Raw genomic sequence first — 25234 nt, 5'->3', positions numbered from 1 at the left:
GTACACATGGGACATAATATCAACATCTCTCTGGTCCTCACAATGCTCCTTGTAGCAAGGGACACCATAGCTGCTCTCTGGAAATCCCTGAGGCCCCCTACTGTGGATGGTGGTGGTCACGTGTGTGGTGGGGGTGATGGCTTTGGAGAATGTGGTCTGAGAACGATACACAAGCCTTCTTCAGGAGGTGGGGTGGGTTCCTTGCATATGTTCGGGCTCACTACAGAGACTTTACCTTCCCGGCCAGGCTCTGGGTCATGGGCTTGCTAGAATGATCCTAGACTGCGCACTACTCCCCTCGGTGCTGCTTAACTGATTTATTATCCCCTTTTGTTGCTTTCTGAATTTAAGAAACCTGCTTGAGTTTGTATGCTTACATATATGTTGTTCATAAAGTTATAGGTTTACTTTTGTAAATGCCTTTGCAACGTCTCCCTCGTGTCTGGGAGTTCTAATGCAGCTATAACATGTGCACAATATGTTTATCTCGCAGTTTATAAATGCAAATAAACAATACAAAAATCAAATGCGCATATGTGATTTATAGATGAAGCTTAAAACTTGAAAATCTCAGAAATGGTCAGCTCGACTTTCAAATGTGTTTACAGTGCAACAAATCCTGATAAGATGTCAGTGCACATCAAAAATGTCAAATCGATGAGGCCACTTTTGTGTTTGGGCCAGAAATTGGTTTAATTTCCCTCTAGAAGAACACCATGTAAAAAACTGTTCAAAACGCAATTAAAGTAGCCTTTTTTTCTAAACCTGAAGGTTTTCATGAAAAGCTCTGTAATGTTCCATGTTGTGGTGGATGCCTCCCAAATTCATGGAAAGGTTGAGAAGTTATTAAGAAATTTATTTTCTGGAACTCCATAAACCATTTGGTTTGAACTTCTCTATGCCATGCATTAGCGTGACGGTATAATATATCCTCTTCAGGCACCTTAAACACGCACTGCCTCAGATTTGTTCATGTCTGTGCCATTCGAGCTAAATTCGTAGGTGGATTCGTTTTAAAAACCGGTCTCATTTACAAAATACTAGGGTACCGGTTCAAAAGTGTTTTTACACATTTATTCTTAGTGTCATGGACAATAAGGAAATGCATGTCCACTGAGAGCCAAGTGTTCTGTCCTCAACAAGGGACTGTGTCAGGCAATGTTCGTTAGCAAACATAGACGGAGTACACTTTTTAAATCTCAAAATGTATGTGGCTACGTCCCCTAGCTTTGCATCTATCTTCAGCGGTAGGCCCCTTCTCCTTTCTGATGCTATTGTTCAGATCGGATTCCCGAGCTACCAAACTGCTCTTTGAGCCCAGGTGTTAGCGCGTCCGCGTCCACCTCTTCACCTCTGTCTTTGGCGGGCTCTGCCAACACCTTGATTTTTGCCAATGGACCGGTGAGGTCCAGCACCTTCTCCTGGCAACTTCTCCAAGATCTGTCCATCCGCTTACACAGGTCTTTAGCTGTCTTGTTGACAAAAGCCAGCATGTTAGGATCCAACTCGGGCACTTCCACGACCTTGCCTGGCAGGTCTGGGTGGGGACACTCTGCCCTCATACACTCGTTTCTCGTATTCAGACATTCTCACAATGACTGGGTGCTCTGTGTCGGTACCCGAATTTGCAGGCTGATTTGCCCGCCCACTGTTGCGTTGTGCTGGATGATTCTTATATACTATTTCTTAAATGTATTTTTTTTTAAAACAAATTTTGTGGCTAGCACCTCTTTCCCAGTGTTTTGTTTTTAGTGGGTTCTATTTGCTAGTCTCGTGAGGAGCCTGTCGTCCCACTGTATCTTAGTGCCGCTGAATGTTGGGTTTATCAGTAGGAGGCTTGCAATCCTTTGTGCGTGAGCTCTTGCGCTCTCGTTGTGCTGTGCTGGACTTATCTCGCCCAAACTGTGTTCTATGAGAATGTTGGATAATTAAATCACTGCTCTGTAGCAAGAAAAGGTGCACTTATCTTTCTGAAGAGCAGGAAAAGAAGAGTAGTTGATGGACTTGAAGTGACATGTTGGCAGGGTCAGGACTGCCGAGGACTACAAATATGCAGAGAACAGAGGGAAATGTAGTTTCAAAAGAAAGAAAAAAGGAAAATGAGTAGATTTCATTTTTAGAGGGTTTTTTTGCGCTATTTTGTTGAAACTGCTGAAGAGTGGTATTAAAGAAGTTGAAGCATAATGTTTGCCTTGGGCCTTGACATAGAATTTGTTGCTCAGGATGTGGCCACCCACGCATCCTGTGCATTGCACTGCTCACATACCCGCTGAGTCTATCATTGTGGGCTCCACAGTGCATCCATTTTCTGCCACGCTAAAGAGGTTAGCAGTTCCTAGATATGTTTGTGTGAGTAGATGTATCTTCGCTTTTACTTCAAATAACTTGTTGATGGCGGTTTTCACTCATTATGTGTTACTAGAAAAGTATCTTATTCATGTTCTAATTTGTGTAAATAGGAAGGTTGTTACGATTGCAAAATCGAAGAAGTTTCGGGACAAGCATGGGAAAATTCTCCTGGAGGGTCGAAGGCTGATAGCCGATGCCCTGGAATCCGGCGCAGTGCTGCAAACCTTGTTCTTCAGCACAATGAACCACCTGAAGGAGCTGCCACTGGCAAAGCTGAAACACGTACATCTCATCAAAGTGAAATTTGAGGACATAAAAACGTGGTCGGAACTTGTAACTCCGCAAGGTGTGATCGGTGAGTAAATGGGGACGCTGCCGCTCCAGAAAATTAAGTCTGCTGAGATACCATACCCACGTTACCTACATTTACGTTGCGCTTAAGGGTTACATTAGTATTGCCATGTATTGCCATGTATATTGACCACGATTACCATAGAACCAGAAATGAAATCCTGTTTTAACATCCTGTTTCTATTGCTTAAAATATAATAAGAATACTGTTTAACAATCCACAGCAATGTAGTACTTCAAATCTGGTAATCATACTGGTTGTGTTGCGTGTCGCATAAACCGGTCCTAAGAATAAACACTTTAGTTGTAGAATACATCATTAGGTTTGTATTTTGAATTGATTAGTTGCTTTTGATATATTTGACTGATGTTGAAGATTGAAGCGAACCATGTTATATTTTCTTCACTGAAGTTTTATGTAATGTTCTCTGCATTTAAAAAAAAAAAAAAACCTTAATGGGCGGTCCATGCTCTTTTTGGGTAGAAGTTTCCATGCAATGATTGGATTTGATACGTTTTAAGTACATGGGGTCAACATTGCTGGGAGTTTAGTTCCTGTTTGTAGCCTATAGGAGCTTGGTTAGCTTGACCCAGACAGTTGCCAGAAGCTACTTTTGACTCCCTAGGCCAACTAGTGCCAGTTTCAGAATATGTAGCACACACAGAAAACCCTATAAAATGTAATGTGTAAGCAAAAAGTTCTACTTTGCATCTTATGTGGAAGTTGGATTTGCCGCGCACTGTTTACTAGCCTCTCGTTCCCCAAAGGCAACTCCTGCTTACTCATTGAAACATGATGCCCGGGCACTGCTTTTATTCCTGCTCATCAGATTGTTTTTTTTTTTAATTTTGTGTGTACATTTTCATTTTTTGCATGAATTAATAAACTTTATATGAATGCATTCAGGTATTTGAGTTCTTTGCCTTCGTACAAAGCAGTCTACTACAGCACATCCTATATACTTTCCAAAAAAACATGTCAATCAGAATCGCAACTACAGCTTGGACAAGATACATAACAAACCAGCCATTCCCTTGCACCCTCCCGCCCCCACTTCCCAGCCGGTACTTAAGTCTTGTTTGCCCATCAGACCCCCCAACCCCCTCTTCATGGTGGACATAAGTATGGTGGTGTCATCAATTCAGTAAGCATTTGCCCCAATCCAGTCCCTCTGCCTCCTCAATACCTCTATCTCTCCCCAGCAATGGTTGGGCCCCGGCCAGGATTGCATCAATGGACCCTTGGGACATTTCCATGATATTGCGATCTGTCGTTTGGCCATTATCCGGAATGGCACCTTTTTTCATTTTGTTTGCAGATCCCGGCACCCCTCCAGGTATCGGGGCCCCACAGGCATATTTCCAGGGTGCAGTCAAATGTGCTCTGTGTCCAGGTATTTAATTTCAACAAATCATCTGCCCAGTAAGTTCTAGTAACTGGCAAGACCTATGCCATATGCCAGAATCCTGCAGACACCCCCCCCCTGCATCTTTGACAGCAATGGGAAATGTGTGGGTTAATCGCATGGAGTCTGGATGGAGTCATGCAAACTGTACAAGAAATTATATTGAACTAGCTGGGATACCCGGTGTTGCCAGTGTCCTAATCGAGTGGTGTCTCATGTGTCTTGGAGGATGTTGCTCTTGTCCTCAAGTCTTGCTTCAGTTTCTTCTGGCATCTCATTTGCCCTGGAGAAAGTTGCTCTTGTCCTCTGTTCGGCAAGTCATGCTGCTGTTTGTTGTTGTTTCAGAAGCGCTTGATATATATTGTCGCTTTGCATCAGATGGAGCTTTTCCAAGTGGTGATAGTTTTTTGTGCGGCATGTTTCAGTCACTCGGTGGCTTCAGCACATTTGAGAACATTTCCAAGAAAGAGAAAGATTGATGAAGATTTTTGCCCCTGCCAAAAGGGGAATCCATGCAAAATGTAGTAGACGTGGGTTTAACGGTGTGGATTTGTGTAGCCGGACAAACATACACACATACACACATACACACATAAATACATACATACATTCCGCTTTATATTTAAAGATTGAGCAAAACCTTGCATTTCTAGCTTGTTCCCATATGTGAATACACTTGCCTTCTGGCATCTCGTATCCCATGTCTGTTTCCCACTTCCCCTTTTAAACGCTAATTCTTTTCTCTCTGCTCGCCTATCTTCCTGTACACACTGGATATCGCTCCTCTGCTCCCATCCAAGACTAGCACCCTCTGCATCAAAGGGTTGACCTCCTTGGGATTTCCTCCCATAAATCTGCCGCCAACCTCTTAACTAGCCGTGCTTATCCCAGAAAGGAACCTTTCAGCATGTTGTATGTATTTCTCCACTCTTCGAATGGCGGTAGTTTCCCCTCCTTATATAGGTCCCCCATCCTGGTGTCCATTATTGCACAGTTTACCTGCATCTAAAGTTTTCAGCATTTCCTGTACAATCGAATCAAACCCTAGTGGCAGATTTGGGCTGTACATCCTGGGCCTATGTAATTTCCTCAGGAGATTACTTATTCACACAGTAACTCAATTGCTTCCCTATTTCTCAGGAATCCCTGTAGGAACCTCATCCGATTCCCCTATGGTGAACTGCTGTTCCAGTAGGCAACCGTCTGTAGCGGAACTGCCATGAAGTAGGCTTCGAAATCTGGAAGTGTGAGCTCCCCATTAAGATCAGAGCGGTGCAACGTGTCCAGGGCCAGTCGTCTCCAACCCAACCCCATAGCAACAATTCCCCCATTTCCGCATCCAGCTGTTTAAAAAAAGGCCCTTTTTATTTTGTTAATATATATTGGCAAAATTGTATAGCAGTCTCGGCAGTACCACCATTTTACATAAGGCAATTTTCCCCAGTTAAGACAATGGTAAAGCTTTCAAGAATTCCACTGAATCTCCTATTCTAGATAATGCCCAGCCCGTGTTATAAACTAAGGTTTCTTCCATCTCATGGAAGATTGTGATTCCTAGGTAGCGAAAGGAGTCCAATTCCCATCTCACCTTCCGACGAGGAAGTGTTTTCCCTCAATCGTCCTTGTAAGGCAGCCAGCGGGAACCGGAGAGATTTTTCCTTGTTTACCAGGAAGCCAGAGAGCTGCCTGAAATTGCTTAGCACTTCCAGGATTATCGAGATGTTCTCCCTTGGGTTACCGACGTACAACAGTGCGTAATCCGCATAGAGATATATATATTTTGGGTAATACCTCTGACCCTGATCCCATTTGTATATTTAGTGCCTAAAGTACCCCTCCAAGAGCTCCAGAGCCATGGGAAACAACAGTAGGGAGGACGGGAACCCCCTATCTAGTACCCCTTTGTAGTGTCCATTGTGAAGAGATTCAGCCGCCCATTTTTACCAGTGCCACTGGGTCTCTGTACAGTAAGGGAATCCACTTCTGAATGTTGGGTCCCAGGCCGAATGCCTGTAGTACCGAAAAAGCCAGGGCCATCCCACAGAATCGAAAGCATTGGTTGCATCTAGGGCCACTATCGCCAGTTCTTCCTTCAAACCCTGAACCTGCTACATTATATAGGTACATCTTCTAATATTCATGGAGGTGTATTCCTCCCACCCACAAATCCACATTGATCTGGGTGTATGAGGTCCGGGACCACCCTAGATAATCTCGATGCCAGCACTTTCCCTAGTATTTTGGCATCTCTGTTAATGAGAAAAATAGGCCTATACGATTCACAATGGTTTGGATCTTTTTGAGGTTGCAACAGCACTGTAATCCGCACCTACCGCATAGCGTTTGGAATGGTGCCCTTCTCGGATGTCTCCTCATATTCGTTTCAATTGGGGGATTAATATGTCTGCATAGGTTAGGTAAAATTCCACAGGCACCCCATCCATGCCGAGGGATTTGTCCCTTTGCATAGACTGCCCTCCCAATCTCGTACTTCTCTATGAGAGAGTCTAGTTCCTCGCTGATGTTGTGAAAGCCGAGGTACATATGTGATGTCTAGCAAAGCCACTGCTTCCCCTTCTGTGTATGTGCCTTCACTGGTAATTTGCTTTTTATAATGCACTTGGAATACTTTGTTGATATGCTGTTGTGACTGCCCGTGTCCCCGACTCATCCTAGATCTGTGTGATCGCCCCCCTTGGAGATACCTTCCATATCAGCCAGGCAAATAGGTGCTCATTCTTGCCCCCCTCGTCATGTTACCTTCCACGTGTATTGACTCTTGTCAAACCTGGACAATGTGTCTTGGTGCTTCCGCTGGGTAAGAAGTGAGTCTGTTAAGTCTTTCCCCACCCTGTGCCCATTACCCATGTAATTCTCCAGCCCTCTGATATGTTGTTCAGGCTCCTTCAGGGCCTCCAACATTGTTCTCCGTACCCCCACTGCCTTGGAAATACAAACCCCTCTGATCGTTACTTTTAGGGCTTTCCACATGATTCCCACCTCTGATAGCGGCCCATCATTGTGCTCTAGGAAGGCAGTTAGTTCCTCCCGTGTAGTGGTTTGGAATGCCACATCCTCCAATGATTAACATCCTCGGTCTCCATGTCTGTATACGTGTCCATATGGCAATTCCCCTAAACATTGTCTCCACGGGGCATGATCTGACGGGACCTTTCCTAAATATTCAGTGTGTTCAAATCTTTGTGCATATTCCCTGCTCACAAATAGATAATCGCACATACGGTATGACCGATGAAAACTGGTGAGTTGGAGGAGTATTTCGTGTGATCCTCTCCATAATTCCACGAGGTCAAACTCGGTCATCACATTATTAATTGGTCTTGTGGACTTCTGCCTGAGTGCCGTGTCTGTGCTAGACCGATCCTTGGTCGGGTCCAAGCAACAATGAAAGCCCCCGCCCCAGATGGTCTGCCCCATTTGCCCACCACTAGAGCCAGTACTGCTTAGAAGTATTCCTCGTTGTCGGTGTTTGGTGCATAAGAATTTATTATGCAGAGGCTTTGCCACTTCAAACTCCCCTTTACCATGGGTCCGTCCCTCAGTGTTCCCGTTAGATGATTTGATGTGTAATGGTACCTTATCCTCCACTCATATCAGAACCCCTCTGGTATACAATGAGACCGTGGACCCCAGCACCCCCATTTTCTGCGAACCTCTTCCAGATCTAGATCTGTTACAGAGCCACCTAGACACAATATTGTTGCAAGGAATTCCGTACTTTGGTTGGTTTGGCCCTGTTGCCTAGTCCCGAGACATTCCATGTCACTAGTTGGAATAAACAACGCAGCCTCCTGCACCAAAGAACTCTTCACCATCCTAAAGGAGCTAGAAAATCCCAACCCACCGATGGATATTTCTGTGAAAGACAAACCTTGGTGCACAAGTATCCAAAATGCCCTGGCCAACAAAATTACTGGCCTCCAAACGAAAATTGAAGCCAAGAGACTTCAACTCTCCAACAGTAACCCCCCCCCCCCCATCCCAAGCATACCTACCACCTCTAACACTACCACTGGCTTCACCTTCAAAAAGGTAACCATACCAGAAGTCCAAAAAATTATAACATCCCTCAAACCATCAAACTGCAAAGGAGACAGTTGCCCTGCCCAGATCATCAAAGATGCAAGCAAGAGACCTATCCCCATTCATCTCCACGCTAATAAACCTATCCTTCTCCACCAACTCAGTACCCAACAACTTGCAACAATCATGGGTTCTCCCTCTCCTTAAAAAACAAACACTAGATCCAGCCATTCCTACTAACTACAGGCCAATCACTAAGGTTCCATTCTTGTTAAAAATCCTTGATAGAGTTGCCTACCTTCAAATTCAGGATTATTTAGAGACCAACCAACTGTTAAGATTGCACCAATCTGGCTTTCGACCTCAACACGGGCCAGACACTGCCCTTGTTGACCTCAAAAGTCAGATTGATGACATAAAGGACAAAGGCTAGGCTGCCATCTTACTCCTCCTATACCTCTCAGCGGCCTTCGACCTGGTTGACCATAAAATACTCTGCAACCACCTCTCTTCCGCCGCCCACTTCTACCCCTCCGCTGTCACGTGGATACAGTCCTTCCTGGCCAACAGAACCATGAGGGTTTTTTCACTAGCGGCAGCAGCAGACCCCATCCTAATCACATGTGGCGTCCCACAAGGATCCTGTGTATCCCCCACCCTCTACAACATCTTTACAAAGCCTCTCTTTGATAAACTGGACCATCTGGGTCTCACCTATACCAACTACACAGATGACACCCAGATACTCCTCCCCATCTCTGGCAACTACAGTGTTGACGTCAATAGGATCAATGAAATCTTTAGCATCATTCAGGCATGGATGACCACACATGGCCTCTGGCTGAATGATGAGAAGACCGAACTTCTCCTTGTCGGATCACCGAACAACCTACAGAAACTTAGCCCAGACTACACCAACATTATTATCGATGGCAACACTATCCCCATCGCAAAAAATGTGAAAACCCTCGGCTTTTATCTTGACGCCAATACTAACCTCACTATACAAGTAAACACGACCGCCTCAGCCACCGACTACACCGGGAAACTAATTGGAGCCTGCAGACCTTCTTATCCACCACCAGCTGCCTCACGATGGCTAGAGCTCTCATACAATCTAAGTTATACTACTGTAACAGCCTTTACCTAGGTGCCAACCAATCCATCATCAACAAACTACAGGTTCTCCAAAATAATGCGCTACGGGCAGCATTAAACATCTCTAGGCGCAAGCATATCTCCACTAGAATCTCTTGCAAATGGCTCTCCATTCAACAAAAAAATTGATCTAAAAACCCTGTGCCTTACCTAGAAAGCCTTAAACCACCTAGCTCCCCCTCTACCTCACAAGCAAATTCACCATGATGCCAGCCACCAGAACCACCAGATCTTCCAACACTCTCTGCCTCAGGTCCCAGATTCACCTCTAAAAGAGCTGGCGGCTCGAGCTTCACGGTCCTCGCCTCTCAACTTTGGAACACTCTGCCTCTGAACATCAAGCTGACCAAATCCTTCCAACTATTTAGGACACTCGCCATTGGATGGTTACTGAACAAAACACCTACCATAGTCTGATTTAGCCTACCACAAATTGTATATATTGTACTTATATAAATGCCACAACTGTATATCCAACTACCTCTGACTGTATATATTGTACATATTCTGACAAATGTATTATTACAATCTCTATTATTGTGCCTCGTAACCTATCCTTAAGCAACCTTTTACTCCCGGGTCTGGAGCGCTATATAAATAAAATAAACAAACTATCTTAACCGCCATCCATTCCCCTTAAGACATATACTGACTCTGAGCTTTGCTTAGCAATGTGGGATGTTGGCCCCTGACCTGAAAAGTCATCCCCCCAGTGCAGTGCGTAAAGGAGCCCAGTTCTGCCTCTTGATCTGACTGCTGTGCGAACTCCAAAGCATAAATACCCCCCTTCCTCCCTAACTCCTCCCTTCTGCCAACTTTTATCAACAATCGCAACTCCCCCAAAATACATCTGTTGCATTCTCTCCTAATTGCAGCATGCCCCTGCTGCAGGCTTTTATTGAAGTGTGTGGTGTGACCACCAAGTTCATTTGCCCTATCAGTTACAACCTTCAAGGGTGAATGGAGCTCTGATCAGGGGGTATGGCCGTGCCGTCAACTCTGCCTCCAGTTCACACGCACTAGCGTGTCTCACCCGTCATTGTAGTTCATGTTCCTGTGAATGATCGGCCCCCGTTTCCTGCCTTCATCGCCACATCGGTCCATCGCCCTTCAGTTTCTGCTATCTTGTTGGACCTCCACCTTGCCGCCTGACTCATGAGCTGCCGGCTGTCCCCTCCTAGACTCCAGCCAGGACTAGGCTTCTGATGCAGATAGAGAAAAATGTGAGTCCCTATCGGCCTTCAGCTTCGCTGGAAAAAACATAATGTATTTCCGATTATGTTCACAAAGTCTCTGTTCCATTGCATCAAAGGACATGCGTTCTTTTTGAACCTCTTGCGTGAAGTCACGGGAAAAATGAGAATCCTCGTGCCCGCTCTACAGCAATGTTCCCTTTAATTATTTTTCTCTAATTTCGAAAATTATTTTTCTTTGTGCGCACATTATTTTCCATGTGCGCAACTGAATAACGATGTAAGTCACTTTTTGAGCATGCGTAGTAAGTGAGATACCATCACTGCAGAGTTTGGAAGGCAATTTCCCCTTTCGAACCACGGCAATTCTTTACAAATCAGTGTAAAAGAAGCATCTTGCAACTCTTTTTCTGAAAATACAGGGTAAATAAAAATGATTTTATATGTGATTATAAGGAGAGTTCATCAACCGGTCCAAGACTTCAAGATAAGAAATAGTACCTAACAAAAGTACTCCTGCGCAGAGAGATAAAAACAGGTATGCACTAAAAAAGCTTTCCATGCTCAGGATAAACAATAAGTTTAGTTGTGGCTATTCATTTATCAGCGCTGCTCACAGACAATACAGAAAGTTCTTAATGTCATTGGGAAGCAACTCCTGTTTATGACAAAAAACAAGTATAGCTTATCACTGATGTGGCTGTCAAAAATTCAGACATTATGCAATTTTTGCAAATTGAATAATTGTAACTCGAAGGAATTAGTCTTCATTCTATTAAAGACAAGGAGGCAAGCATTATGCTTTACTCTCTTTAGTTACTGCCATTCAGCATTTTCAACAAAACATTTAAACCCGTAACATTTGCTCTTTTTTTCATTCCTTATGCAAAAAATACCAAATATGAGAGGTTTTAAAAGTTCTAAAGCCACTGTTCTTTTTCGCGTTACCTCCCCATGATCCTCCGGATTTTAGTAGTCCTGACCTCTCCTGATCCACCTATCCGAGAGCAGGTCGCAGTACAAGAACCCTCCATGATGGTCCTCTGCCTCTTTCTTTTCTCTCTCCATTGTGTACTGAACTCGAAACTGTCCTTTATTTGATCAACTGTGACCCTGGACGAAAACTGGAACTGACTGCTCAACAGTAACTTGCTAGGTCCTCCGGACCACCTAGAACGAACTTCTTAACATCTTTGATCTGTGTATGGAGTCCAGTCGCTTTCTGGTCTTTTCCTACGAGAAATGGAAAATACTTCATGAGGGCGGGCCAACAACATCTGAGCATCAAAAATACATGTACAGATTCCGATTTTTAAATACTGCATTTGGGTGGGATATAATGCTTGCCTCCTTGTCTTTAATTGAATGAAGACTTCCTGAGCTTTTAGCGTGGGCAATCTTTATTCTGTGACAAGACAGGAGGCTTGCATTATGCTTGTTCAAAGCTTGCCACCACTGCATTAGTAATATTCGAGACCGGCTTGAAGTAAAATGTTTTAAAGGTCGGCTCTGAGGCCGATTTCATAATGTCCCGAAGAGAGACCCCAGCTGTAAATGCTTTAGAAGCCATCGCACCCCTCGTAGAATGTGCCCCAAATATTGACAGATCAATTCCAGCCCATTGCATGACTTTGCACACCCATCTACCGATAGTAGCCGTTGCAACTGCGTGGTAAGGTTTTCTGCGCGCTATAAGCAATTGGGAAACCACTCGCGGCCTAAGGTGCTCTGTGGAGATTTCGTAATCTTTGATGCACTGGGCAACGCATAGCTTTTCATTTTCTGTGAAGTAAGGGTATGAAACCACTCGCGAACCAGTCTTCGTTCTTTTCGCTATGTGAAAAGCTACCCCTTCTGGATAGAAGATCTTTCTATCGGTTTCCAACGCCTTTATGTCCGATACTCTGCAGCATGATGTAAGGCACAATAACATTGCCAGTTTACCTGATAATTGAGAGCGGGAAAGATCTTTGTTCGCTGGCGATCTAAGGAAAAGTTCGAACACTACTCTAACATCCCATAAGACTGCGTACTTCGTTTCTGGGGGCGTTCTTATTTTTATTCCTTTGAGAAGCCTCAGGACCGCTGGGTGCTCGCCTGCTGCGATCCCTTCTATTTTATTGTGTCCCGCTGAGATCGCTGATCTATAATCACCTAACATTCTAAAAGCTCCCCCTTCTTGAAATGTAGTCGCCAGAAAGTTAAGAACTTGCACTAAAGGGGCTGAAACGGGATCCAGACACTGGTCTGTGCACCATCGCACCAAGGCTTTCCATGCAGTGCTATAGCTCCTAATGGTGGAAGGTGCCCAGGAGTCTTTGATGCGGTCTGCAGCGATTTGCGAAATTCCTGGCAATTCCCACTTTCTCCTGAAATCCTGCAGGCCAGCAACTGCAGCTTGCCTGTTGCTATCAGGGGGTGGCTCTGGCCGGACGGTCCTAGTAGAATCTTTGGAAAATCCGAAGAAAGTTCCATCGCTTTGGAAACTAGGGCTGGAATTTCCAGAGCGGTAGTACCATCACGAGTTCGACGCGATCTCTGCGAACCTTCGCTAACGCTCTCGTGATCATGACAAATGGCGGGAAAGCGTAATGAAGCGCTCCGTGCCAGGTCTGTAGGAATGCGTCTGTGCCCGCTGCTCCCAGGTCTATCCTCCAACTGAAGTATGTCTGCGTTTGAGCGTTCAGTCTGGACTCAAATAGATCTATGTGAATTGGGCCCCAGCGCTTCTGCAGCTTCTCAAACTCGTGGGTGAAGTTTCCAATCGCTTGAATCTATCAGATACCTCGAGTTCCAATCCGCTACCTCATTGAGAGCTCCTGGCAAATATTCTGCTGTGACTGCAATATGATGTTCCAGGCAATAATGCCAGAAATCTGTTGCTAATTCCACTAGTAGCTTGGACTTCGTCCCTCCCAGCTTGTTTATGTAGCGAACTGCAGAGATATTGTCCATCTTGAGCAGGATACAACACTTTGCTTTGCCCTTCGTGAAGGCTTGCACTGCAAATGAACATGCTAACAACTCGAGGCAATTTATGTGCAGCTGCAATTCTTGATCTGACCATTTTCCTCCTGTTTCTACCTGCTCGCATCTGGCTTCCCAGCCTGACCTGCTTGCGTCCGATTCTATAACTAACTCTCGTGCGTCTCCGAAAATGGCCCGGCCATTCCACGCCTCCATATTCTGAAGCCACCAATGAAGCTTGGTGAGCGCTTTGCTGTCCAAGGTCACCAGTTGGTGATACCCTACGCCCCCTTGCAGATGCCTGATCTTGAGAGGTTGAAGAGCTTGGTAGTGGAGTGGGCCTGGAAATATCGCCTGAATCGAGGCGGCTAACAATCCCACTACTCTGGCTAGACATCGAAGCGAAATAACTTTCTTCGCTATCACTACTTTGAGCTCTTTCTTTATTGCTCTCACTTTGTGATGAGGGAGCTCGAGGGTTGCTTTCACTGTGTCTATGGTGAAGCCCAGAAATTCCAGCCTCTGAACTGGCCTTAGTTGTGTCTTGTCCCAATTTACTAAGAACCCTCAAGAGGCCAACAGCGTGCAGATCCATTGTACATTCTTGATGAGAGTACTTCTGTCTGCGGCTAGTACGAGAATATCGTCTAGGTATATGATAATACGTATCCCTCTATCTCTTATGGTGGCTGCCACCGGTTTCATCACTTTGGTGATGGCCCACGGGGCGGACGCCAACCCAAATGGGAGACAAGAGAAACGCCAAATTTGGTCTTTCCACCGAAAGCGCAGATACTTCCGAAATTCCTGAGCTATCGGAATTGTAAGATCAGCGTCCTTGAGATCCAGGCGCGCTAAGTAGTCTCCTTGCCGCAGGAGATCGCGCAGAAGGTGAATACCTTCCATCTTGAAATGATTGTACTCGAGCCATGCGTTCAACCTCTTCAAGTTCATGACTGGCCGAGCCTCGTCTCCCCTGTGGACTAGAAACATGTTGCTGAGGAAACCTGGCTCCTCTTGCATATCTCGCTCTCTAGCTCCCTTGTTTAGTAGACTGAGGAGCTTGTTGTGCAACAACTCTAACTCCTCGCTTGCCATATATATGTATATATATGGGGGAAGGTTCTACTCTATGTATGGGGTTTCCTACAAATTCCAGCCGCAGTCCCACCACTGCTTGTATCACCTATGCATCGCGCGACAACCCTCGCCACTCGCTCAAAAATTGGAGAGTTCTCCCTCCTACTCTCATGCTTGCTGTACTCGCCGGCGGTGGCACTGGGTTGTCGATAAGATCCTCTCCCTCTCCGACCTCTCGGAAATCTGTATCTGGATGGGAAGAAGGTATCCTGAGGTTTTCCTTCCCAGTATTGGGCTTGTTGCCCCTGGGGCCTGCGCTGATAGTTGTAGCGACTGCACGTCCGGCCCCTGTGTCGTCCGGTCCCAGAAAAAACACGTCCCGGGAAGATTTTATTTATTGAGCTCTGAGCTCTCTCTAATGCCGAGTATGTGCCCACAAACTGGGCCATCTCTTTAGCGAAAGCTTCGCCGAACAATAGGCCTTTGGCATTTTCCCCTGCCTCATAAGAGGCTAGATCGCTTAATTTTTCATCAATCTTCAAGAAGACTCCTCTCCTCCTTTCTGATGTAAGTGCGCAATTGGCATTTCCCGGAAGACACACTGCCCTCTGGGCCCAGCTTCCTAGAGCGAGGGGGTCTACTGGAATCTGTGTCCTTCGTCTTCTCAGCCAGGTCCATTATTTTTGCTAGTGGGCCTGCTATGTCCAACAGCTAGTCCTGGCATCCTCTCCAGGCGCAGTCAATTCCTTTCCTAATATCACGCGCTGACTTAGTCACAAACGTGACCATCTTGGGATCTAGGTCCGGAGATTCCGCCAGCTTCCCAGGTAACACTGGCCTAGGGCACTCTGACCTCATAACGCAACTCTCTATCCAGCGGCTTTCTTATGTGCTGGGACATGTACGCTGACACCCTGGGTGAAGGCACCCATTCTGTAGATTTTGGGTGTCTGATAGTCTGTGGATCGAACATGTCTGCGGTGTTCCCCATATCTTGAGGGTCGACATTTTCTTCGAAGTGTCGTGAGGTGTCTTCGTCTCCTTCCCCCTCATCGGGCGAGTAGCCCTGGTCATAATCCCCTAAATGATTCACCCCCTGGGTTGGGGGTCTGTCCTGGTTCTCTTTTTGTTTCTCCAGGAAGGCTCTCTTTAGCCTAGCGACAGGGTCGCTTACATCTTGGGGAGCAGCATCCTCCCTTTCATTAGTGCTCGGGGGGGGGTGTCAAAGAGTGTTTGCTCTTCCGAGCTACCTTGCGCCCCTTTGGTTCAACCCCATCTGCGGGGTGTCTGGCTGACGGCCCTGCCTCTGGGCTCTCTGCCCGCCTTCTCTTGGCAGTTACCTGCTTCTGCCTTTCTGCCATCATAGCCTCCAAAATTTCAAGCCTTTGTGTTATAGGCTGTACTCCTAGCGAGACTGCTTGAGTAAGCGAGTCCCCTAGCACTCTCTTAAAGCTCTGAGATAAATCGGCTTCCTGGTGGGAGGGATCCTCCTCCCATTTTTCTGCACTCCATTCCGGAGAAGTTGATGGCGTTTGGCCAGGGCTTCTGTATGCAGCCATCACTGCTGTTGGCAGGGCAAACTATCAGCTTGTCAGCACTGAGGGGTGGGAAGGCTGTACAAAGTAGTGGAAGTAAAAACCTTACGGCGCAGAGTCTGCCTTGCTTTAGCAGGATAATCCCTTTCTCCCATCTGCACGGTAAAAATCTGTTTTCTTCTCTTTTTTGTTATTGTTATTTTTTTTTGTTGAATTCCTGTGATGTGGAGGCTTACTGTCACTCTCTGCTTCGCGATGTAATGAAAACGTTACGCGCGAGCGTTGAGGTGTCCCCAGGGAATGCCGGGAAGCATATCTCTTCCCGCTCCCCTGGGTCCTAGAGACCGCCACGACTCTCTGCGTCTCCTGGCGGAGCGGGGCCGGCAGCCTAAGGCGGGCGCGTTCACTCGCGGCTCCGACAACCGCTCCTGTTATATTAAATCCGAAGCTTACTCACCTGATAACGCTTTCATGTCAATAAATATATATACTTTACAGACGCGTGCACGCGCTGAACCCCTGTGAGGTAAGCACTAATTCCTCATTAAATTAAATAAGTCAAGAAGACAACAGGTGTAATACAAATAATCATTTTTTCTAATATTGAAGTGATCCCCGAAACTTATCATTAAATAAGGGACAGGTACTTATCTCAAAATGGCAGCAAAAACAAAGAGGCAGAGGACTATCATGGAGGGTTCTTATACTGCGACCTGCTCTTGGATAGGTGGATCAGGAGAGGTCAGGACTACTAAGCCCCGGAGGATCATGGGAGAGGAAGTGCAAAAAAGAACAGTGGCTTTAGAACTTTTAAAACCTCTCATATTTGGTATGTTTTACATAAGGAAGGGAATAAAAGAGCAAATGTTATGGTTTTAAATGTTTTGTTGAAAATGCTGAATGGCAGTAATTAAAGAGTGAAGCATAATGCGAGCCTCCTGTCTTGTCAAAGAATGGAGTAATTTGAGGGACAGGAGAAAATGCCTCTCATAATTTGTGTAAGGATGATAATTGCATCAGAATTACTGCACCACAGAATATGATGATCAGAATTCCTGGACCTCTGCTCACTATCCACATTATGTTGGTCTGTGAGTTGTGACGTTTGCTCAAAACCAGCCTTACAGTTAGGAGGCAGATACACCATCCATTTTACTCCCTAAAAACAGGGCAATGTGCCCAACAAAAACGGGAAGCCATGAACATATAGGAATCTACCCCTGCTTCTACCCGCAAAGATCCACTGATATCCTTTTGAATCAATGACCAGCAGAGCAGTGGCATTGGTACAAACTCAAATAGTATTACTGCCTGATCTCAAGAGGAATTTTAAGGGGAAAGAACATATTTCAATAAGCTAAAATATCCCTACTGGAAAAGCCAACTACTTTCTTTCTCCCTGAAAAATATTTTGATTCCAAGTATGGAGTAAAATCGTATACACACCCTGCTTGTAACCCTGACATAGGAAGTGAAATTACTGGGCACATAATACAGCTTATAGTTTTGCCCACCACAGCGTAGACAAAAATCAACAAGAGCCTTACAGAGGTTTCTTCTGGTGCCCTGTTGAAGAACATTACATATATTTGCCCTGTCAACAGTAGCAATGCTCACAGGTTCAACATATTGATTACCTTCTTCTTTAACTAGGGACTCCTCCACTGAAATTCACTGTTATCAGTTGAACAAAATGCAGAGGGATGCTAGAGGAAATACATGCAAACCCATGATTATATTGAAAAACCCTCAGCAGCTGAGCATAGACAGAAAGAGAAGGTGCAGTTTCCTAGACTATTAATATAGTTTCCTATTCTTCAGCAAACATTTCCTGCACTGTACTGCCAAAACATCTGATTTGGTTTTTGAAAGTTGCTGATTTGTTCTTCACCCCAAAGGAGTGTTCTCCTTTTCCCTTCCACCCGTTCCCCCTGCCCGGCTCCTGTACTGGCCTCAAATATTAGTTGACAGGGCTCTGTAAAAAGTGAGAGATTGTAGCAGTAAAACACTAACTTGCATACCTAACATACTTTGCATGCAAATCCAATTTAAGGCCTCACAATGATATTATGTGGAGTTTAAGAAAATGTCATAAGTCTGCATGTGCACAATTACTATGAAGTACATACAAGATTGTTTGCAACATACCCCACCTTTCAATTGTTGGGTAGGATTATACATGTGTTCAGTAAAACCATTTTTATATAGCAGCAAGTTAACGTATCATTTGTTAAGATATATGCTCCATGGAACTCTGAACATGTTGAAAGGTTGCAGCTTGTGTGAAAAACATTCTAGTTATCTGAATATTGTTGCTCTAATTTTATATACGAATAATGCCAGGCAGAGTCCGTATCAATTATCCCTTGCAGGCCAAGTAAATGATATTACAATGTTTCTCTCCTCTTATAGGGTAATGTTTGCAATGCTAAAGTAGGAGACGCTGACCATGACATTTGTCTACTCAAAATCCTTACAGGCAAAATTAATATTTGAGTTTTATAATGCATTAACTTGCAAGGGGGGATTTCCAAAGTGCTTCTGTCCTACTAGACTGCTTACTTACATTCAGTATCCAATATTTGAGCTGAAACTTAGGTTACTTAGTATGGGTAATGCTTTTGCTAACGCACCATGAGTAACAGAAATTCTTGTGCATGAACCTTGGATGTCATTCATAGTATAGCGAACATAAAACGAGACTAATATCCAAGTCTGGTAACCTCTTGCAGAGCTAAGGTAGGCAGAGTCAAGGTTTTCTGGTAATATCTGAATGTGGCCTTTCGGGGGAGTTCGTGTCATGTGGTAGAATCAAGTATAGGAGTCATTGGTGGGGAGGGAAGATAATTTGGTTAATGTGTTCAGGCATATCTAAGTTATATGTTCTGTTCATACAGCCACTTTTTCATATTCGTTTTTAACCACCTGTCAGTGTATTCTGTTATTAGGGTTTTTAGGTTTTCAAGGTCAAGCCTGTAATGTAGGGCAATGTAAATAGGTTAGACCAGAATATCAAGAATAGTTAGTATAATTTATCTTAATTTTGAGAGAAAGCAAAAATTAGGTAGTTGCTGTGGCTTGTCCCTTATTACATCTTTATGAATAGGTGGGAATTGACTGTGTGCGCTTCTAAAATTCTTATGAGCGGCACCCAGAAGGAAGCTGAGCAAGTGCACATGCGCTCAGTTTAGAGGGATCATTGCTCTACAGTCAGTAATTTCGATAGGTCCGTGGGGCGTAAAGTGTCCAGCACCAGTTTTTCCACAAATAATTCTGCGCAATTATTCTCCTCTATTTCAGGCACCCCCACCAGTCTAAGAATACACCTTCTGGAGTGGCTCTGTGTGTCCTCAGCTCTGTCCTCAAGATCTCTCTTAGCCCCCGCCAAGCCTTTAACCTGGTTCTGAAGCCGTGCCAGTGCGTCTTACATGTCACTGACCCGCTGTTGTTTCAGTTACCCTGTCATTGACTTTCTTTAAGTATGCATGTACCAAGGACACATCCTACCTCCTGGAATTTACTCTCCAGTATCTTCCTCGAGTCTTGTATTACCGCCATCAGATTTTCCATTTTCACCACACTAGTTGCTGGCTCGCCCTCTGCATTGTCTCCTGGCCGATCCGCAGCCTGCTTGTGCTGCTTCAACTTGGCCGCCACAGACGCCTCCTTCTTTTGTTGCCCCTTCACCATCTCTCTTCCTCTGTAGGGTAAACCCCAGGCTCCACTCCAGCGGTGCCATGTCCTCAGCGTCAACTCGCCTGCCTGCTCAATCCTGGCTTCTCTGTGTACATCCAATATGTCTTCCCCAGGTCTCTTGCAAAAAAACAAGGGGGACACCTGTGAGTCCCTCTGCCGGACATTAGTCCTGGTTACGAGAGCTTACCCAGAATCTTTAGCTCACTATCTCTCAGAGAGGAGAAATATCCAAAGCAGATCTGTCTTTGTCCTGCCCTGGAGCAGTCAAGCACCGAAATGCTAGGCAATTCTCCTCTGAACAAGAGTACCAACAGCAACCCCAGATACGTGTTTTGGTCTGGTTGGACCTCGGTCAGTAGGGTGGAGCTGTGCCTCTCTAAGAATCTTGTTTTTTTGTCCCTCTGAGCTGCCTCCTCAGTTGCTCTGTATGCTGATTTTGCTGCTGGGTGCCTCTGCTGCTTTGCTACCGCTGTTCCTGCTGCCTGGAGCTCCACTTTTACCGTGGGACCAACCTCTGCTGTTAACTGCCTTTCGGGCCCCAGCCGGGTCCCCTCTCCATACTGGCTCCGTGCCTGATGGCCATGCCGTGCCGAGGCTCCAACCCCGCTCCTCCAAGCCAGCTGAGCTAGGAGTGGATGTGTCTTTAGTACAGTAAGTGGTAATGTGAGTGCCTTTTTTGTAGGGTGTTTATTTACTCTGGATTACCCCTTAATTAAATGTATTGAAAGTCAAAGTTAGTGACTATAATTAAAAGTTAAAAAACAATAGCTGCGCTCACTTGCTCTCCTCTCCACCCTCCGGTTCTGCTGGGCCACTGCCTGTGCTTCTCCGGAGTACGAGCTGGCAACCCCAAACCCCCCGGCCCGACCCTCCCCCCCCCCGACCCTCCGCTTTGTGGCGTCCCAATGTTTGAGTGCTTTCCGAGCACCTTCTCTCACTACTGAGGCAGGCAGCAAACAATGTCCCCCTGCAAGATGGCCGGCGTCTCGGCCGAGGCCGGCTCCTGCTCGCTTCGCCTCAATTTTGTTACTGCAACGCGGCAATCTAGTCGTTCATCTCTTACTACTCCATGTTTATTCCAAAGAAGCCCATTTTTAACAGGATTATGTCAGGCTGGCTTCTGAGGCCGATAAATGAGCACCACACACCGTGGGTAATAATAAGCAGCGCTCGGATGCCTAAGGGTTTGTAGCGCTATATAAATGCTAAATTATCATTATTCTACTCTTATTGCTAAACATATTTCTAGGACAATGTAAATAGTGTATAGTTGGTTTACTATGAAAGGTTAGTTTATTATGCAATGTGGTTTCTTTCTAAGGCATTGCTATAAAGTATTATTTAAGCACATGAAATACAAAGCAAAACCTTAATATATCTCTATCAACTAAACCTGGGAAGATGTGCTTAAATTGTCCACATCCCGGTTTCACCATTTAATCAGTGTGTGTGATCCTGGGCAAATATTTAATCGCAGTGTCTCTTATCTACAGCTTTGTAAGTGATTCACTTCATAGCTTATGTTAATATATCAAGCTATTATTAAAAAAAAAGCCTAATGACTAAAGATTTGCTCCATATATAATAGTGCAATTTAGCATTTTTGTACCACAGTTATTTGCCACTTGGCTTACTTATGGCAACTTATTCTAAAGTCACTTCCATGGTGCCTCCAAGTAACCTATGCATAATGTCTGCCACTATGTGGGTGCATCTCGGGTGGGTCTGATATCCCCCTTTTACTGATTCGCATCAGCCTGTAAGGGGTCAGGTACCCCCTGTGTGACATACATTTGGGCAAGCTTAAACCTGGTGTTCCTAGAAACGCCTTTAGCGTATGACATCACTCTCGTCCATTCCGTGCCTGTGAAAACTCTCCCATGATCTGCCTCCCAGCACATGCGCACCGCCAATTCAGAAACAAATCATATAGTCTAGACCATGTGGCCCCCTTCGGAAACATTGTACATAGTATCTAGCACTGGGTTAACCTCCATACCCTCCTGGACGCCCAGCCACGTCCTGACTTCTAACCATGCCCAGGTACAGTAGGAACTGACCCCTGTGTATACCGAAATCACTAATGAGGGTCGGGAAGTCCACCAGTCTGCTGTCTTGTAGTAGGTCTCCCACCGTGGCTCTCTCCCTATTTTCTGAATGTCTTCTGAACTGTCCAACAGTGCCCTTCTGTTCCCTGAGAACTCCGACCAAGGTGTCGGAGGTCCCCAAGATTTTCCAAACCTTGCGCAACAGGGCCCTGCCGGGCATCAATAGACCAGAGGGCCGTGGTTGCAGTAACTAAGTGTCTTGCGAAGCGTCATTCCCTAGCCAATTCACTACAAACTGCAATTGCCCTGCTAGGTAATAAAACTCAAAATGGGGTACCCGAACGCCTTCACTACTATAATCCCTCTGCAAAGTGCGTAAAGCGATTTCTCTTTCTCTCCCCTCCCCATAGAAGGGTCCAGGCCGTTTATCCAATGACGGGAAAAACTTTCCAGGTACATTGATGGAATGGTAGAGGGGTCGCAGGAGCAGTTCCCTTTTTAGCAGGCCCGCAATACTCGGCACCCCCAGGTGCAGCTTCTTCCAGAACCCAATGGAGCTTACCACACTGTCAAAGGTTCTCTGAATGTTATGGCAATGTGAGGAAGCAGGTTCATGCCACACATTGACACCTAGATATCGAAAGGTGTCAACCTTCCATTGCAGACCCAGGTTAGGCAGCTGAGCTGTTCCATAGTGAGCCCCCGGAGTTCCGCCATCAGGAACAAACAGAATTTCTTCCAGTTTACCCAAATACTCAAGAGCACAACAAACCAGTTAATTACATCCAGTTGGTGCGGTAGGCTGGTTTTTGGTTGATTCACCTACAGCAACATATTGTCTGCATACAGAGAAGCTAGGTGCCCCACCCAGTCTATCCCAATACCTGCCTCTCCGTAGTCTGTTTGAGGAAGATGGTCAATGTTTCCAGTGCAAGAATGCACCTCATTGGTGACAACGGGCAGCCCTGCTTAGTGCCTTTTGTGTACTTCCAAGGCTCCGGAGACCTGCTTACCGGTCTTCACCCTCACCTTAGGTACAGTATAAATCAGTTTTACCCACCGTAAGAAAGCAGCTCTGATGCCAAAACGCTCCATGGCCCCCAGCAGCCAATCCCATTGGACAGAGTGAGAGGCTTAGACTGCGTCCAAGGATGCCACCGCGCAATCCACCCTCAGGTGGTTAATGCTGTCTATCACATGGTGCAGCCTCTGCAAATTCTATGAGGTGCTGCGCCCTGGGACATATCTGGTTTGGTTGGGGTGGATCAAGGTTCTTCTAACCTTTTTATAGTCTATCCGCCAATACCGCTGTTAGGATCTTCCAGTCCTGATAAACCACAGAAAGAGGCCTCTATGAGCCACAGTTGTGTGGGGGTTTTCCCCCGGATTCAGGATAGGCACTATAGTGGATTCCCTCAGGCTGCCGGGCAGCATTCCCAGCTCATGCACCTCTTCATACTGGCACCCAAGAAGCTTGGGTGCCAGTATGTCTGTGTATGGCTTTATAACATTCCCCAGGGACTCCATCCAGCCCCGGGGTCTTGGCAGTCAGGAGGTCCGATATAACTTCGCTAATACCATCTGTCAGTGGAGCATCAAGCATTTCCGCCTGCTTCCCATCCAGCCTGGGTAAATCTATCTGTGCCAGGGCATCCCAAATGTCTTTCTCATTTGTCATTATGTCCTCCGAGTACAAAGACTGGTAGAATCTTGAATACCGCATTCATCCCTTTCTGGGTTTTCACAATGGCACAACTCTCCAGCAATAGTGCTTATCATATCCCTCGGCTCTTCTATCTTACACAGCCACGCCAACAGTCTACCCGGTTTATCCCCCTCCGCATGTAGTCTGAGTGTATTTCGCGAAGTCTAGTCTGCCCAGTCTCTTCCATTCTGCAATAAATTTTAGGTGCAACTCTGTCAGCATCCCAGACCCCTCCACTGGCTTGCCCTCCACACACACAATAGCATTCTCAGTGACAGTTAAACCCTGCATTATCTCTTTCCTAAGGTGCACATCTTCCCAATCGCCACCCCGTATAACTACCTTGAAAGCATCCCACAGGGTGCCTGCCTTTGCGACACTGCCCGTATTGGTGTCAAAGTACTCTGCAATCCTGTCTTTCAAATAGCTATTAAAATCATTGTCCAACATGGCCTCTGCCCCTAGTCGCCAATTGGGTATCGGAGGTTTTTGCAAGGTTCCCTGTCATGTTGCTATCAACTGGGCATGCTCATAAAGGACTCTAGCTTTATAGTCTATGGCCACAAACTCACCCAAAGTTTCTTTCCCAGTGAACGCATAATCTATATGCGTATGCACTCCATGAGGGGCCGAGAGGTGGGAGTAGCCACAGGCCTCGCCATTCCGCTCCCTCCAAACGTTGGCTAATTGCAGATGTTGCAGTAGGGATCTGAGAGTGTGACTGGTGTTGTGGGTCTCTGGTATTTCCTGTCTGATCTTTCCAAACAAGAGTTAAGAGTGCAGTTAGTCACCGCCCCAAACCCATGACGACCACCTATATGTAGACGGTCTCAAGTATAGCGACCGGAAGAATGCCGTAGCATCGTGATTTGGGGAGTATGTTTATGAAGCATCTCTCCCTATTTTCCAGCAGCCCATGCACCAAGGCCATTCTGCCCTCATCCCGCTTGGACTCCAATAATTGAAAGGGGACAGAGGGTGACACCCAAATAAGGACCCCTCTAGCATATGCTGAAAATGGAGAACCACACAGTATGCCACCCCATTTCCTAGCCAACGTGGCTTTCCTGTATGCCATGAGATGTGTTTTGTGCACAAGCGTGACCTGTATCCCCATCCTAATCAAATACACATGCACCTGCAGGCTCTTAATGTAATTATTAAACCCCAAATGTTCCAGGTAATTATTTTCAGATCCTTGGCCATTGCCATAAAAAAAAGGTTTCACCAGGGCTCTTGTCCCACACGTCCTCACTCAGGCTGTGCCAAACCAGCAACGCCGTGATACCCCTCCAACCCCCCAAGTGATTCCCCCACAAACCAAACAATTGCATCCACCGCCCAGGCCGCATAACTAAGTGCCGTAAAATAACCCATGCCTGCGCATCGCCTGCCAGCGTCGCTGTGACCAGTCAACAAAGCACCCCTTCTCAGCAGGGGTGCTGCCAACAAACCCCCCACCCCCCCCACCCCGCGTAGCCCAACTCGAGGACAATGGCGGTAACCAACAACTCCCCCCCTCCACCCACCCCCAGTCCAAACAGCCCAGCAGCAACTCGCCTGCTCAGGCTCAGCTGCCTTTCGCGCACCCACCGCCCCATCTTGGGGTTAGCGTGCAGCGGCTCGATGCCTTGAAACTGGCATCTTGAGGTACAACAGGGGTATGCTCGTGGTTATGATTAATTCAAAACCTTGCAGCCAT

The 25234-nt window shown here is 46.0% G+C and overlaps 1 protein-coding gene across 1 annotated transcript in view; it reads left to right on the top strand.

Annotated features, from left to right (window-relative positions):
• LOC138581232 (rRNA methyltransferase 3, mitochondrial-like) overlaps positions 1-25234 on the top strand; it is an 88742-nt gene that overhangs the window by 28219 nt on the left and 35289 nt on the right. The window contains exon 2 of the mRNA XM_069652414.1: positions 2460-2704. Within this exon, the coding sequence (XP_069508515.1) occupies positions 2460-2704 (245 nt within the window). The remainder of the gene's footprint in view (positions 1-2459; positions 2705-25234) is intronic.

The sequence above is a fragment of the Ambystoma mexicanum genome, chromosome 3p (genome assembly GCF_040938575.1).
Source record: "Ambystoma mexicanum isolate Mex_15411 chromosome 3p, UKY_AmexF1_1, whole genome shotgun sequence".
NCBI classification, from domain to species: Eukaryota; Metazoa; Chordata; class Amphibia; order Caudata; family Ambystomatidae; genus Ambystoma; species Ambystoma mexicanum.
The sequence above is the reverse complement of the archived record's forward strand: the minus strand, read 5'-3'. Positions and strand labels throughout refer to the sequence as shown.